The 14,977-nt window shown below is 56.7% G+C and overlaps 1 protein-coding gene across 1 annotated transcript in view; it reads right to left on the bottom strand.

Moving 5' to 3' along the window:
- The window catches only part of LOC141500041 (zinc finger protein ZIC 3-like), an 8,639-nt gene extending 4,767 nt beyond the window's left edge, over positions 1-3,872 (bottom strand). Inside the window, 7 exon segments of the mRNA XM_074202913.1 lie at positions 22-41; positions 929-1,092; positions 2,678-3,110; positions 3,112-3,150; positions 3,152-3,387; positions 3,469-3,565; positions 3,567-3,872. Of these exon segments, the coding sequence (XP_074059014.1) occupies positions 22-41; positions 929-1,092; positions 2,678-3,110; positions 3,112-3,150; positions 3,152-3,387; positions 3,469-3,565; positions 3,567-3,872 (1,295 nt within the window).
- Between the last annotated feature and the right edge of the window lie 11,105 nt (positions 3,873-14,977).

The raw sequence follows: 14,977 nt of genomic DNA, 5'->3' as shown, positions 1-14,977 counted from the left end.
CTGGCAGCAGGGGAGGAATCTGACCCTTGAGATTCATGAACCTAAAATTAACATGTATATATTATAATAGAGTTCCAACTGGCAACGGTTAAAGCAAAGAGAGCAGAATTCTTGCACATTAAGACATCATTTCTCTACCCGATAGAAGGTAAATAAAGGTCACGACATGGCTCCTGTTTACCACCAATGTTGTCACCAAGACCGAATGGATCATGGAAAACTTTTCTTACACAAGGGAAACCAGGATTTCTTTTCTCTTCTGGTGACCCTTCCAACTTTCATCCCCCTCCACCTAGGGCATCCAGTGGATTCTTTCCAGGGCTGTAAAACCGGATCCCCCCCCCCCCCCAGCACCGATTCCTCTCGGGTTATAAAGAAAAGCTAAGACTGGCCCCCACTGAGTAGGCAGTGGCCAGAGATTCAAACAGCCACTGAAACGGTTTCTTTTTCTTTTTTTTTTTTTTTGTTTTATCAGAGACAGAGAAAGAAGGAAATGAACCACGCTGCCATTAGCCTCCAGAGTCGCGGCATCCATTTCGGGTGGAACCGCGGGGGGGGGGGGGGGGGGGGGGGTGTGGATCAACAGACTAAAGCTAAACTAAAACTCACTGGCTCCATCAGTAGGCAACCAGGTCCAAGCTAAGCGCGTAAACAGCCAATTGTTCCCCTCTTAGTCCCATCCTCCCAACCAACCCTATCCCCCACCCCTTTCCCTTTGCCCCCCTCCCCGGAGTTCCCTTCTCGCCCTTCCTCCCTTTCCTCCCTCCCTTCCCCTCCTCCCCCAGGCTAAAGGTGTCAAAGGTGGGGGGGAGGAGGATGGGATGTAAGGCGCAGGAGCAAGGTTTGCCTCCCTTGCACTCTCCTCTTTGGAAAGAGCCTGGAAGATGACTGTTTATCAACAAGGAACCGCTAATCAAGAGATAATTACCTTCATGTGTTTCCTAAGAGAGCTGGGGTGTGTATAAGACTTGTCACACACCTTACAGATATAGGGCTTGTCGGATGTATGCACATGCATGTGCTTCTTCCTGTCACTACTGTTTGCAAAGCGTCTATCACAGCCTTCAAATTCACATTTAAAGGGTTTCTCACCTGCAAAAAGCAGAAATAGTTAAGTAAGCCTGGGGGGGGGGAGCGAGCAGAGCTGCTGGGATTGTGTTGGAGGGGTGGGGGGAGGGGACAGCAGTCCAGCCAGAAACTGACCAATTTGAGAGCTGGGGGGGGGGAGGACCAGAGAAGAAATGGAAGAAAAAGAAACAGTCGAGGAAGCAGCAGAAAATCCCAGGGCTGAGAAAAGCCAACTTTTCTGTGCCTAAGGAGTCCCGGGCTGTGCAGCGGTCAGCCACCTCCCCGAAGCCGCGGAGAACACCTCGCTGAGGTATTAGCCCCGAAGTGGGGGACAATAGGATTTGTTACGTTACAGTTCAATTCAATCCGTGCTTTGTGGTTTTTAATTTGGCCCCTTTCAAATGCAGCGGTGGTGCGCAGTGAAGTGTTAAAGGCAGAGCCCCGACCACTTCAGGTCCCCATGGCGAACACTAGATAAATTCCGCGGCCCCAGACAGTTTTACAAGCCGGCCTGAACGAGACACGAACATGTGTCGCTCTGGCCTTTTCGAGTTTAACTTTGCTCGCCGGGCTCTGAATGGAACCTAGAACTCCAAATAAAAATAGTTTGACAAAAGTATCAGTGATTTAATTAGGAGATGTGCCAATCAAGGCCAAAAAAGAGCGGAAGTACCAGAAAATTAGATGACATTAGCATTTCTATGGGTCGCCTTCCTCCCAGTGGAAGCGGGGAGCTCGGGCGCCCGAGAGGCATCCCCACTTCAGAGCCGGCCCCGGTGTCCTTCCCTCTCCTCGGCCCCCGAAGGGAGACAAAAAGGTCGCACCCAACGAAGGCTGCCGGGAGCCCGGCTCGCCTCGCTGTCGCTGGGGGTCCCAATTAGCTCCCCCGGAGAGGACGGGCAGGATGAGGAGGAGGAGGGCCAAGGCCGTCCATCCCGGGAAGTTAAAAGTGGGAGCTAAGTCGCCAAGTGACCCGGGCGACACCCTCCCCCCCCCCCGCCGGACAACAAAAATCGAACACCTGGGGGGGGGGCGGACAATGAAAACCCCTGGGGGGGGGCGGACAATGAAAACCCCTCGGGGGGGGGCGGACAATGAAAGCGCAGTAGTTTGGGAGGAGGGGGGGCGGACAACGAAATGCTAGCAGGGAGGGAGCAGAGGAGGGGGGGGGCGACAACGAAAATCTAGCAGGGAGGGGGGGAGCGAAGCCGGGGGGCCCAGACAGCGCAAACCCAGCACATGGGGGGGGGGGTCCAGACAACGAACATCTAGCAGCTGTGCAGGAGGGGGAGGCCGCCGCCGAACATCTGGCCGCTGGAGAGGGGGGAGCGGGGGGCGACAACGAAAAATCAAGCAGGTTCGGAGGAGGGGGTCGACAACGAAAAGCGAGCAGGTTGGGAGCGGGGGGGCGCAGGGGGCGCGGATAACGAAAAGGCAGCAGGTTGGCAGGAGGGCAGGGGGTCTGCTGTCATTCCGTCTCTCCCAGGTTTGCTCCGTGCGTGCCCCCCCCCCGTCGCCATTCCCTCCCCGCCTCCCCGTCCAGGCCGCTTTTGGCGGCCCCGCCGGACGGCTGGGGGCAGTCCCCGGGGCCCGGGGCGGCCCGACTTACCTGTGTGGGTCCTTTTGTGGATCTTGAGGTTCTCGGAGCGGGCGAAGATCTTGCCGCAGCCCGGGAAGGGGCAGGGGAAGGGCTTCTCGCCGGTGTGGACGCGGATGTGGTTGACGAGTTTGTATTTGGCTTTGAAGGACTTGCCCTCCCGGGGGCACTCCTCCCAGTAGCAGATGTGGCTGTTCTGCTCGGGCCCCCCCACATGCTCCATGGTGACGTGCGTCACCAGCTCGTGCATGGTGCTGAAGGTCCGGTCGCAGCTCTTCTTGGGCCGGCCCAGGGGCGCCTCCTCGAGCCACTTGCAGGCCAGCTCCTGCTTGATGGGCTGCCTCATGTAGCGGAAGAAGGCGCCTGGGCCGTGGTGCGCCGCCGCCGCCGCCGCAGCCGCCGCCGCGGCCGCCACGTTCATGCCCATGTTCACGTTCATCGGGGGGGTAGTTGTGGAACTGGGCGGCCGGCGCGTAGGGCTCGGCCCCGCGGGCTGGCCACGGCGCGGTAAGGGTCCGGGCGCCCGAACAACTCGCCGCGCAGCCCCAGGTGCACCTGGCTGTTGTCCACGTGGGCCGTGGGCGAGGGGGTGGCCCGGGCTCTGCTCCGGCAGCCCCCCGGGAAAAGCAGGTAGCCCGGGGGCTCGGCCATGGCCGGGGGCCCGTGCAGGCCCCCAGGCGAGCCAGCGAACAGCCCGTGCTGGCCGCCGCCGCCGCCGCCGCCTCCGCCGCCGCCACCGCCGCCGCCGCCGCCGCCGCCGCCGCCACCGCCACCGGCGGTGCCGCCCGAGCCCGAGCCGGCGCCGGCCTCGCCGAGGCCCGAACCGCGCGGGCGGAACAGAAAGTCGCGCGTGGAGTTGAAGGCGGCGGCGGCCGCCGCCGCGCCCCCGTACGAGGGCACCCTGGCCGGCGTGGTGGTGGTGGTGGTGGTGGTGGTGGTGGTGCGGCCCCAGGGCGTTGGCGTAGCCCGAGCCCTGCGGGGTGAACGCCGAGCTCTGGCCCGAGGACAGCTCGTGCGCAGCGGCCGGGCTCAGCTTGAAGGCGGCGGCGGCGGCGGCGGCGGCGGCCGCGGCGTGCGAAGCGTCCCCGAAGGGGCTCAGCCCCATGCCCGCCGCCTCCCGGCCGGGCATCTCGTGGTGGCGCGGGGCTCCGAAGCCGCCCACCCCCAGCGAGGGGAACTGCGGACCTCCGTCCAGTAGCATCGTCATGGATGAAGGACGGCTCGGCAACGACGGCTGGGGCGACCGCCGAAGACGACCGGGAGGACGAGGAGGACGACGGCGCTGCTGCCGCTGCTGCCGGCCGCCGCGCGCCGCCGCCGCCGCCCGCCGGCGACGGTGGAGGCTGAGGCTGAGGCGGAGGTCGAGGCTGAGGCGGCGGCGGCGGCGGCCGCGGCGGCGTGGGAGACGCGGCGGGCGCGAGAGGCGCCGGAGGTGCAAGTGGCTGCGAAAGCCCGAAGCCTAGGGACAGCGCAGAGACCCTGAAGGAGCAGCTAGGGGCAGCAACTTTCAGGGTCTGAGTGTGTCTCCTGCAGAGGGAGACGAGGGAGGAGGGGAAAAGGAGGAGGAGGAGGAGGAGGAGGAGGGAGGAGGAGGGAGGAGGAGGGAGGAGGGAGGGAGGCTCTGGTACCAGATCTGCTTTAGAAAACTACGAAAAGCACAAAGAAAAAAGCCCCCAAAGGATAACGGGGGAGTGGACTTGGCCAAACTCGCACCATGCACAAGCCTTTCCCGCCCACCACCCCGACCCCGAAATCCGGAGGATGCTGGGGAGGTGGGGAAGTGGCCCGCTCTGGGTCACGGAGCCCCCCTGCCCGCCAGCCCCAGCGAAGCCGGGCTCCCCGGGAAGGAAGAAGAGGAGGACTTGAGCACCCTCTTCTCCAATAGAGTAATGTCCTTGGACTGATAAAGTCAATCACTCACTCCTTGCACATAAACCAACTCAGGAGGCAGCCCGCTCCCAGCCAATGGGGAGCCCGCTGGCACGCCGTCACCTGACCCCCGGCCGGCCCGGCCATTGGGCGTCTCGCTCGTGATTGGCAGTCCGGAGCAGGGAATATGGCAGCCTCGTCGCCAAGGAGGCTCCTGATTGGGCTGGGCGCCTCGAGCGACTCCCAGGTAAGGTTAATGGGGGTCTCAGCGCCCAAATATTTTGTTTACTCGGCTCCCAGTTCGGGAGTCGCCGAGCACCTGGCACCCACGCCAACGCGCCCTCCCGGGGCGGCCGCCCAGCCCTCCTTCCCGAGCTACTGGCGCCTCGGACACCTGGCTCAGGCCGAGAAACTCTCTCTGTTATCTCCCCGCTGACATCTCCCCCACTAGGGTGGCTGGGGGCGAGGGGCGGCGGGGTGTGCGCGCCAGCGCGCGCCTGTGCCCCTGTGCCCGGGCGTCCCTGGATGCCCGTGTGCCCTGGTGTCTTACAGAGCTGATCATTGCTTCTTTTGGCCCCCCGAATCTGAACCAGAGTAGTGAGCTCCGGAATCGGGGGAGCGGCGGATTCTTGGCACAGAGTCCGCAGGGGAGGACGCGAGCGATGGCCAGTCTGGCCCAAATGTCCGCTCTCCGGGAACTGGCCTGCCCTTCCGGCCAGCTCACCCCGCACAGGGGGTCTCTTTTGACTATGATTTTAAAGACATCGATGGAAAAACTCGAGACCGAGCCTGGCGAGTTCCCTCGCCTGTACCTCTCTCCATCCCCAATAACCGACTGCTCCCCATTCCACGGGGGAGAAAAAGTCCCATCTCCCACTCTCTCCCTCTCCTCTGCCTTCCCCCCTCCCCTCCTCCTCCTTCTCCCCACCCCTCCCCCCGCTCCCACAGCCACCCCCCACCCCTTCCAAAGACTGGAGCTTCGGCGGCCTGTTGAACCGGGCCGATTTCTAAAGAGTTCTAAATTCTGCAGTCCATCCACGGGGGGGAGGGGGGGGAGGGAGGTGTGCTTCTGGAAGGTGAATGCCCCTCTCCAGACGCCCCCCCCATGGAATCCCCCCTCCCCAGCATTTCCTAAGCAGAATCAATTGGCTCAGATCTCCCTTGTCGGGTTCAGAATCCCAGGGCCGCGTGGAGAGATGCTGAGTAGCCTTCAGACTACAGTTCATTTGGAGAATCCAGTTTGAGGGGCTGGAGAAGGGGGAGGGGGGATAAGAGTGCGGGGGAGGGGGGAGGAGAGAGCGAGTGTGTTGTTTTTGTTCCCCCTCCCCCTTTCTCCCCACTATCCCAATGTGTCTCTGGGAATAATGATGAGACTCCGACAGCACTATAAATCCCCTCATTTTCTGTCCTGGAAAGGCTTTGCAAAGAGCGATGGGGAGCAAGGGTGGGAAGAAAAGGCCGAAAGAAAGATGGCTGGAATTGTAATATGCAGCCATTTGCAGAGCCCCCAAGTCTGGCCATTGAGTCGGGCTCAGAGGCTTGCCGCCGTCTCTCGGCAGGAACCAGCAAATCTGATCAAGTTCAGAGGCGCGCTGAGAGCCGCTTCAAGCAGCGCTTTAGAACCACCACTCTTTCACACCCTGCCTCCCAATCAGCCCCGGAGAAAGACTTGCCCAGTCTTTATTTTCAGAGCTTGCAGAGGGGTGGGGGGGTGGGGAGCGGAGACACCCCCCCACCGGTATAAAGTCTTTCCCACCAGTAAGCCCCATCTCCCATCAAAGCAAATCCAACCCACCCTCCGCATCTCTACAGAACATTCCCAAAGTTGGAAGGTGAGTCGCGGCTTCCTTAATTCTATTGCCTCTAAAAAGTCTAGTGGATGAAAGGAGACTTAGGGGTGCTCAGGGATGGAGAGGGGAGACCAACTTGCAATCTGAGGAAGGCTGCACCAAAGAATAAATATGGCTTAATCGCGAAAATGCATTCCCCACAATCTATGTGACCAAAAGGGCGGATTTCGATTCCTCTTTCATTTCTTTTCTGCCTTTTTCTCCCTTCCATTTCGTTTCCTTCCCATCCCCCCCCAGTCTCCCCCCAATCTCTACTTTTTGATGGCTCTTGGAGAAAGTAGAGTTCGTAGGGATGAACCTGAGTGATCGTGGGAAGGGGAGGGTTTGAGCTTGTTTGGGGGGGGGGCATCCCGGCTGGCAGTAACCTCCTCGGATGTGTTTCTCATGGTCTATGTCCAATCTCCCCTGGGATCCAGGAGTCAGCTACCCTGGGGGAGCTGAAGAGGGAGGGGCACTGAAAGGGGAAGGATGTAAAGCAGAGAGGGAAACTGACAAACAGTGGTCGGCCAAGTTTACCCGACCTCCACTTCTTCTGTTGTAGTGTGTGTATGGGGGGGGGGGGGGGTGAAGACGGACAATCGGGGAACGACTGACTAAACCGAAGGCCTTTGACTTACCTGGTGTGGGATGTCCCACTCGGGAAAACAGAGAATTAATTACCTCTAGCACGTGTGGGCTCTTGTCTCTGGGACAAAAAGGCAGAATTCAGTTAGATCCTCAGCTGAGAATTGGGGTGAGGGGTAGGAAAATGCCTGTGAAGTTGCTGGGGCAAAAGACCTTTGATTCCTTCAAATTTTCGTGGGGCAGCTCAGCTCCCGGGAGGAAGCTGGGAGGGGGCGCTATTGGTAGTGGTAGGAGGGGATACAGAGCCAAAGCCAGAGTGGAATCTCCGGATATAAAGACATCGAGATGAAGTGTCCGATTATATCTTTTGGTCCAGTTGCTCTGAGAAAGTTTAGACTGAACCCGAACTAGATGGATGGAAACAATAGCTTGTTTTTCAAAAAGGAAAAACAAAAAATAAATTAAGCCCCCCCCTCCCTGAAAACTTAACTGTTTTTGTAGAGAAATTGAGCCTTGGATGAGATGATCTCCAAAGTTCCCTTCTCTAAGACCCTGGTTCCCCATGGCCATATCCTCTCCCCACCCCCATTTCTCTCCCCAGTTCCAGCTGCCGAGCTTGAGGAAGGGGGGGCACATCCTTCAAGCAAGGCGACAAGGGACTGGAGGGGACAGAGCCAAGCTGCGCTCGGAAACATTGAAGAAAGCCAGGCCCTGTCTACAGGATTGAGTCCCTCGTCTTGGAAAGACTGAACAGGCACTTGGAAGGAGCACCCTCATTTTTCCGCCCATCGTGGGGCTACCTGGATAGCCCTGGTATAGGAGCTGCCCAGCCCCACATAAATTAAGATATGAATCACTCATTCACTTCCCATTCCTCTATGAGCTGGCTTCGACGTACTTATATGGATATGTATGTATTTATGTGTGTGTATGTCTATATGTATCTGTATTCTCTGTGTGAATTTGGAAGTAAAATAGTCTGTATTGGTGCTCCTAAGAAACAGAGGCTATCGTGATGGTGCTTGGGTACATAGGAAACAGTATCCCTCCCCTAGCCCCAAGTTCAAACCCCAAGCAGAAGCCAGAGTTTGATTGGATCACCATATCTGAGCATTTGGATATATAGCCAGAAATTCGGGGCTGTCAGTCAGGCAGGCCTGGAAACTGATTCCTACCAGACCCCCCCCCCCAGTTCATCTTCCAAAAAGCAGGAAGGGAGAGGGGAAGTGGGAGGAAGTTTAGGGACTTGATGTAATCTGTTAGCATTTTGTCTTCGGGCGAGACAGGCGGCTGGGGAAACTGGCCACTAAGATCTTCTTTTTGCCTCCTCTAAAGCTCCCAGGTGATTTGGGGGAGTCACGGGGGGGGGGGTCTTTTCTCCCGGATCACCCCCTCTGGGCTCCTGTAAGGGAGAGGGTGGTAGGGGAGTGCCGGCCGGAGCAGTCACAAAGCAAGGGACTTCTGGTGTGTGTTCATTTCGGAGCCGATTGGCCAGCCCACACTCACATTTTTTTTTAAAAGACCCTTTAAAAACGCAGCAAGCGGATTTCCGTCCTGCCCGGGGCTTCCTAATTTCTTGTGCAGTAAATGAAATGGGGGGAAAACTGTTAGGGTATGATCCCAAGGAACAGACCCTGGAGGGTCCTTGGGCTCTGGCCTCTGCCCTTCCTAGATCCTACTGAATGTCCCCAAATTTGCTCATCTCCAGACTCCTCCCAAGTCCCCAAAGGGAAGCTGCAAACCCCAAACTAAGGGGGGGGGGAGTGCTTTAAAACTCTTGATTCTTCTGCTTAGATATCGTTGTTAATTGGCTTAGATGGGGGCGGGGAGGGAAGGGGATCCAGTTTAAATACTGATCTCCCATCTCCTCCGGAAGTTTGGGAAGGTGGCTGAGTGGGCTGAAAGTTTTTATGGCCTGTTTAAAGAGTTCTCGCTCTCCAGCAGCTGGCACAAGAATCATGCCACCTAAAATACCTTTTACGCTTCGGTACACTATGGAGAAATCCCGTAGCAATAGCAACAGCTTAGGAACTGTCTTTCTCCCTCCTCCTGCCCTCTAGTACTCACAAAGGCTTTGGGAAGTCCGCTTGAATTCGACTGGAAATCAAAGGGAAAAGAGACATGTTTTTCCCATTGCAACTGTCACTTGGGGCAGGGCAGCCACTAACGTTGAGTCACCCTTGAACTTCTACAGTGGGAGATTTAAGGAAACAAATGTCCACTTTGCAAGTGGGAAAGGTAGCAGGTCTGAATGGGAGAGCTCAGAACGAAGCTAGAAGCCCGGGGAGGGGGGAATCTGGCTGTACAGAAAAGTGGGTGACTCCCACCCTGTTGGAATCCGTTTAACTGGGGCAGAAAACTCCAACACAACAAAAAAACCACCACAGTTGTGTAAATCGGAGGAAAGGCTGATCAGAAAAGCACCCTAGAGCTAAGAAGGAGGCAGAACCACCCCCACCTCGGGGTTAGGTAGAGGAAGGACAAATTGCAGACATTGGTCCTGGCTGGGCAGTTACAGGACTTCGGAGCTCTCAGACAATCGGGCAGCAGCCGTGGCCTAGACTACCTGGCTGCCCCGCATGCTATCTACCAGATCAGAATGACCCTACATCCTCCAGGGTCAAAGCTCACTGAAGGGGGGGGGGGGAGAATGACTGTGTTGATTGGGAAGGGTTCCCCTCCCCCCCAGGGCAAAGAAATTGTAGAATCAGTGGAGATACTGAATTCTCCCCTCCTTTCTCCTCTATGAGCTTTGTTTTCTGCTTAAAATGAAATTCCTCAGCCCTAGCTCATCACAACCTCAAAATGTGCCATCTTAGTAAAACTACAACAAACCAACACCCAAGTCAGCCCAGAAAGGTGTCAGAATTGCCTGGCTTTCACTGTGTAACTTCTGGGACTTGAGGTGTCATCCTGTGTGTTTGTGTGTATGTATGTTTGTGTGTGGGGGGTGACATATGGGTGTGAGTGTGTGGTATGTGTGGTAGATGTGAGTGTGTGATGTGTCTGTGTGGTATGTACAGTGGGGGTGTAGTGTGGGGGGGTCTGGGTGTGTGGGGGGTGACATGTGGGTGTGAGTGTGTGGTATGTGTGGTAGATGTGAGTGTGTGATGTGTGGGGCTGTGGTGTGTCTGTGTGGTATGTACAGTGGGGGTGTAGTGTGTGGGGATCTTTGTGTGTGGGGGTGACATGTGGGTGTGAGTGTGATGTGTGAGGCTGTGGTGGGTATGGTTATGTGGTGTGTCTGTGTGGTATGTACAGTGAGGGGTGTAGTGTGTGGGGATCTGGGTGGGGGTGTGGGGGTGAGTGTGTGGTAGATGTGAGTGTGTGATGTGTGGGGCTGTGTGGTATGTACAGTGGGGGGCATAGTGTGTGGGGATCTGGGTGGGGGTGTGGGTGTGAGTGTGTGGTAGGTGTGTGTGATGTGTGGGGCTGTGGTGCGTCTGTGTGGTATGTACAGTGGGGGGTGTAGTGTGTGGGGATTTGGGTGGGGGTGTGGGGGTGAGTGTGTGGTAGATGTGAGTGTGTGATGTGTGGGGCTGTGTGGTATGTACAGTGGGGGTGTAGTGTGTGGGGATCTGGGTGGGGGTGTGGGGGTGAGTGTGTGGTAGATGTGAGTGTGTGATGTGTGGGGCTGTGTGGTATGTACAGTGGGGGGTGTAGTGTGTGGGGATTTGTGTGTGGGTGTGAGTGTGTGGTATGTGTGGTAGATGTAAGTGTGTGATGTGTCTGTGGTATGTACAGTGGGGGGTGTAGTGTGTGGGGATCTGGGTGGGGGTGTGGGTGTGAGTGTGTGGTATGTGTGGTAGATGTGAGTGTGTGATGTGTCCGTGTGGTATGTACAGTGGGGGGGTGTAGTGTGTGGGGATCTGGGTGGGGGTGTGGGGGTGAGTGTGTGGTAGATGTGAGTGTGTGATGTGTGGGGCTGTGTGGTATGTACAGTGAGGGGCGTAGTGTGTGGGGATCTGGGTGGGGGTGTGGGTGTGAGTGTGTGGTAGGTGTGTGTGATGTGTGGGGCTGTGGTGCGTCTGTGTGGTATGTACAGTGGGGGGTGTAGTGTGTGGGGATCTGGGTGGGGGTGTGGGGGTGAGTGTGTGGTAGATGTGTGTGTGATGTGTGGGGCTGTGGTGTGTCTGTGTGGTATGTACAGTGGGGGGTGTAGTGTGGGGGGGTCTGGGTGTGTGTGGGGTGACATGTGGGTGTGAGTGTGTGGTATGTGTGGTAGATGTGAGTGTGTGATGTGTGGGGCTGTGGTGTGTCTGTGTGGTATGTACAGTGGGGGTGTAGTGTGTGGGGATCTGGGTGGGGGTGTGGGGGTGAGTGTGTGGTAGATGTGAGTGTGGGGCTGTGGTGGGGCTGTGTGGTATGTACAATGGGGGGTGTAGTGTGTGGGGATCTGGGTGGGGGTGGGGCAGTGGTGTTGGACCTTCGGGGTTCCAATCTTTGTGGCCTTGCATTGCAAGCCTTCAGCTCCAGCTCCCCCTAGGTCTTGCCCTGGCAACCTCCAGGTCTTGCTAAGCAACATTCCATCTTTGGGGGATGGGGGCAGAGAAGGTCTTTAGGTCTACCCTGCCCCTTGCACGCACCTGGCCATCCCCAGGGGAGAAGGCCCACTGGCCCGATCACAGCTCTCTTCCTACCGGCAGCCGAAGGGCTCATTCCAAGTGCCTGGAGCACTAGGGCGGAATGGTGAACTTCCTCACCTGGGGGGCGCCCTAGCTGGGGGGGGGGGGGCAGGCGCCTCCCCCACCGAGCGCGCAGGCTGCCCCTCCGTAAATGAATCTCGGCCTTTTTCGTTTTCTCAAGCTTGCTGTCTTCCAAGACAAGGAACCCAAAGATCCCTTTGCAGGTCGTGACTCAGTTGTTTTGTTGTCCACCCTAAGCCTGGCTTCGGAGAAGGGGGGAACAGAGAATGGGAAGGGAGCGAGAAAGAAGGGAAAGAGAAAAACAGCGAAAAAGATTGGGAATATCTCAATCAAGGCCTGGGCGACCTCTGCCCTAGAGGGTGGTTTTATTGTCTTTCTCCTTTTGCGGAGGGCTCCTCAGTTTATTGACCCTTTCTGCGTGACTGCGCCCTGAGGGGCAACCGCGGCCGCCGAACGCCTGGAAAGCATGTGAGCTCCGGGTTGCCCCCCCCCAACCCCCAGCACCTTCGGCATCCGCTGGGAAGCGGGGGCGGGGCGGCCGTGGCCTCGGGCTCTGCCCCAGGGGGAGACATAGCTCCCTTGGGGGACCTGCTTCTTTTAGCCTGGAGGGATTCGCTGGCGCTGGTCTCCATCCTCTCTCGGCCCCACTTCTGATTGAACGCCCTTTCCCCCTTCTAGCACTCCTGCTTCTGGAATCTTGCCCGTCTCCCCTACTCCCCCCCCCCCCCCCCCCCCCCCGCCATGAACCCAGGGTTGAGATGTGGCAGTTCTGAGCCCAGCCCCAGCCCAGTGCTCCAGCCTGGGGAGGGGGGGCGTGGCAGGGGGCCATGCTGGGAAGAGGACCGAAGCCAATCTGCCTTGGCCTGGCCTATGGCAGCTTCCGCTCCGTGTGCCTCTGCCTTGCCTGGGGGGGGGGCACGCCTCTGGTACCAACCGAACTGCTCCGGTGACCTCATGTTTGTTTCTCCATCTAGCTCATCTGCAATCAGGAGCCTGGCCCCCTCCTCAAAGACACCCCGTTGGGTTTCTGGAAAAAACGCGGGGTCGGGACCCCTCTGCGTACACCCCGCCCCCCCCCATCTGAGACCCGGATAAGGATAAGAACCCAGAGGGGAACCGGGCTAGCCCTCCCCCACTATTCGTAGCTGCTACGAGGTCCCTGTTTGGCATTCAACGCCCCCAGTCGGAGGCTCGTTGACCCAAATCCGTGATCCACCCCCGCCCCCCCCCCCGCAAACTCACTGCCTCCCACCCGGTGGGGGGGCAAGCACTCCACAAGCACCCTAGGGCCCCCAGGCTCGGGGATGTGCCACAGGTGGGGGATGACTGGGCGCCCGACCCCCAATTCCCAAGGACCTGAGAGAAGCACCTCGGAGGGACTTTCTGCTAAGCAGCCTAGAGGGCTCTGGAGCAGTGATTGGGAGGAAGGGGTCATCTCTGGCAGCTTTATGAAGCCATCTCTCCCGGCTCAGACCTCCCGTGAAGCAGAGTCTTCAGCGTCTGGAAGTCAGGCTCCCCCCCCCCCCCCCAGTCCTCGCTGTCTCCCCTCTAACCTGGAATCTGAATCCCTCCCACAAGGACCGGGACTGGCCGATTCTCTGTGGTGTTAGGAGAGGCGGGAGATCCCCGGTGGGACAGCAGGAGGAGCTCCAGAGCAGTGCAAATTGTGCCCACTGCCTCCCTGGCCAGAGTGGGCCTGCAGCTGCCTTCCCAGGCAGTGTCCCCAACTGCCAGCAAGTCCAGGGGCGTCGGTCTAAGCACGAAGAAGGCAGAAAGAATGGCCTGCCTTGCCTTCACCCTTCCTTCTTAGCAAGCTCCTGTTTGCCACAACACTCACCCTGTAAACACCCACCCTTGTTGGCCAGTATTGGGTGCATTGATGGGTGCACCGGGAGTCAAAACGAAATTCTTCAGAATTTTCGTTCAATCCTTGCCTAAGGGGCAGAAGCTCTCCACTTGTTCCTTTATCCAACTGGATGCACTCTTCCTCTTCTCCCCTAAATCCCTAAATACAGGACATTGAGTCAGTTTTCTCGAGGCTGGGGGGGGGGCTTGACCTCAGGGAAGAGAGGGAAGAGGGGAGGTCTAACATCAGTTTATGACTCTACTTATACCCCCCCCCCAACACACCAACGCAGCCCTTTCAGCAATCTCTTAAACTCTGTTCATTCTTACCCCGAGGGACAAAAATAAGCATAAGATTCTCAGATTATCACCACACACATTCGCTCACCCCTATATACCAGTGTCTCAAACTTTGTTCATTCTTACCCTAAGGGACAAACATAAACTTAAGCCTGCCAGAGCCAGTCCCCAACAATTACCCAGAAACCTGGGAAGAGGTCTGAAATACGCTTTCAAGACCATGTCTCTGGATGTCCTCCAAGCATTGCTCCCTTCCACTTGACCTTGGCACCTACTCCACCAGATATATTCCCTCTCCTGCCCTCTTCCCTCTAACATACAACCTATTTTCTTTCTTCTTGCCAACCCCTGGCCACTTCCCATTTTCTTTGCTATTAGATGGGAGGAGCTCACTAGTACCCTCATCCTCTGAATGGACTAGACTGGTAAAGCTGCTCCTCCTTCCCTCAAAGTCATTTCCTGACCCTCTATTGGCTCCTTCACTCTATGCCTACCACCAGTCCCAAATTCATCACCTGCTATTCTTTACTAGATGTTTCTGAGCTTGGAAATCCCAAAACCATGTACAAATTTACCTCCTATCCCTAAGTCAGTCTCCTCTCCCTACTCTTACCACCCCTACTCTCAACACTGAGGCCAGGAGGGAATAAGAAGCCAACATGGCCTGGGGCAGGAAATTACTCCCATATCTTGCTGAGCTTTATCAAGGATGATCTTGATTTTATTCCAACTAAGAGATCTTTCTGTTTCTCTCACAGATCAAAATTCACAGTCAAAAATTAAAACACTTAGAATAGAATCTTTGAGGACACTTTCTCATTTCCACCACTATGGCAGGTCTTTGCCTTTCTACTCCTACCTTTCCCACCTCCAAAGCTTGGTAGGTTTGTGGTTATCAAAAGGACAGAAATTCCTTTCTTCCCCCACCTTTTTCTCCTCCTCAACCTTTAAAAAAATAAATATTTTATCAGAACTCTTTATATGTTGTTACTTCCCCAACAAAGAGGCCAGCACTCAATTCTGTACTCTTATCAAAACAAAGTGTAGTAAAGCAGACAGATAAACATGTTGACTGTGTCTAAGAAAGTATGTTTCATTCTTTTCTCACCACTCCTCTGCTTGAGAGTTCCAAGGTCAGTTTATTCCTTAGTCCTCTGAAGAAGCCATTCCATTGACCATCATGCTGAAGGCTTTCAAGGTTATTCTCCTTTACATAATTGAGATCATTGAATAAATTG

The sequence above is a fragment of the Macrotis lagotis genome, chromosome X (assembly GCF_037893015.1).
Source record: "Macrotis lagotis isolate mMagLag1 chromosome X, bilby.v1.9.chrom.fasta, whole genome shotgun sequence".
NCBI lineage: Eukaryota > Metazoa > Chordata > Mammalia > Peramelemorphia > Peramelidae > Macrotis > Macrotis lagotis.
Note: the sequence above shows the minus strand (reverse complement) of the source record. Positions and strands in the feature narration are given on the sequence as shown.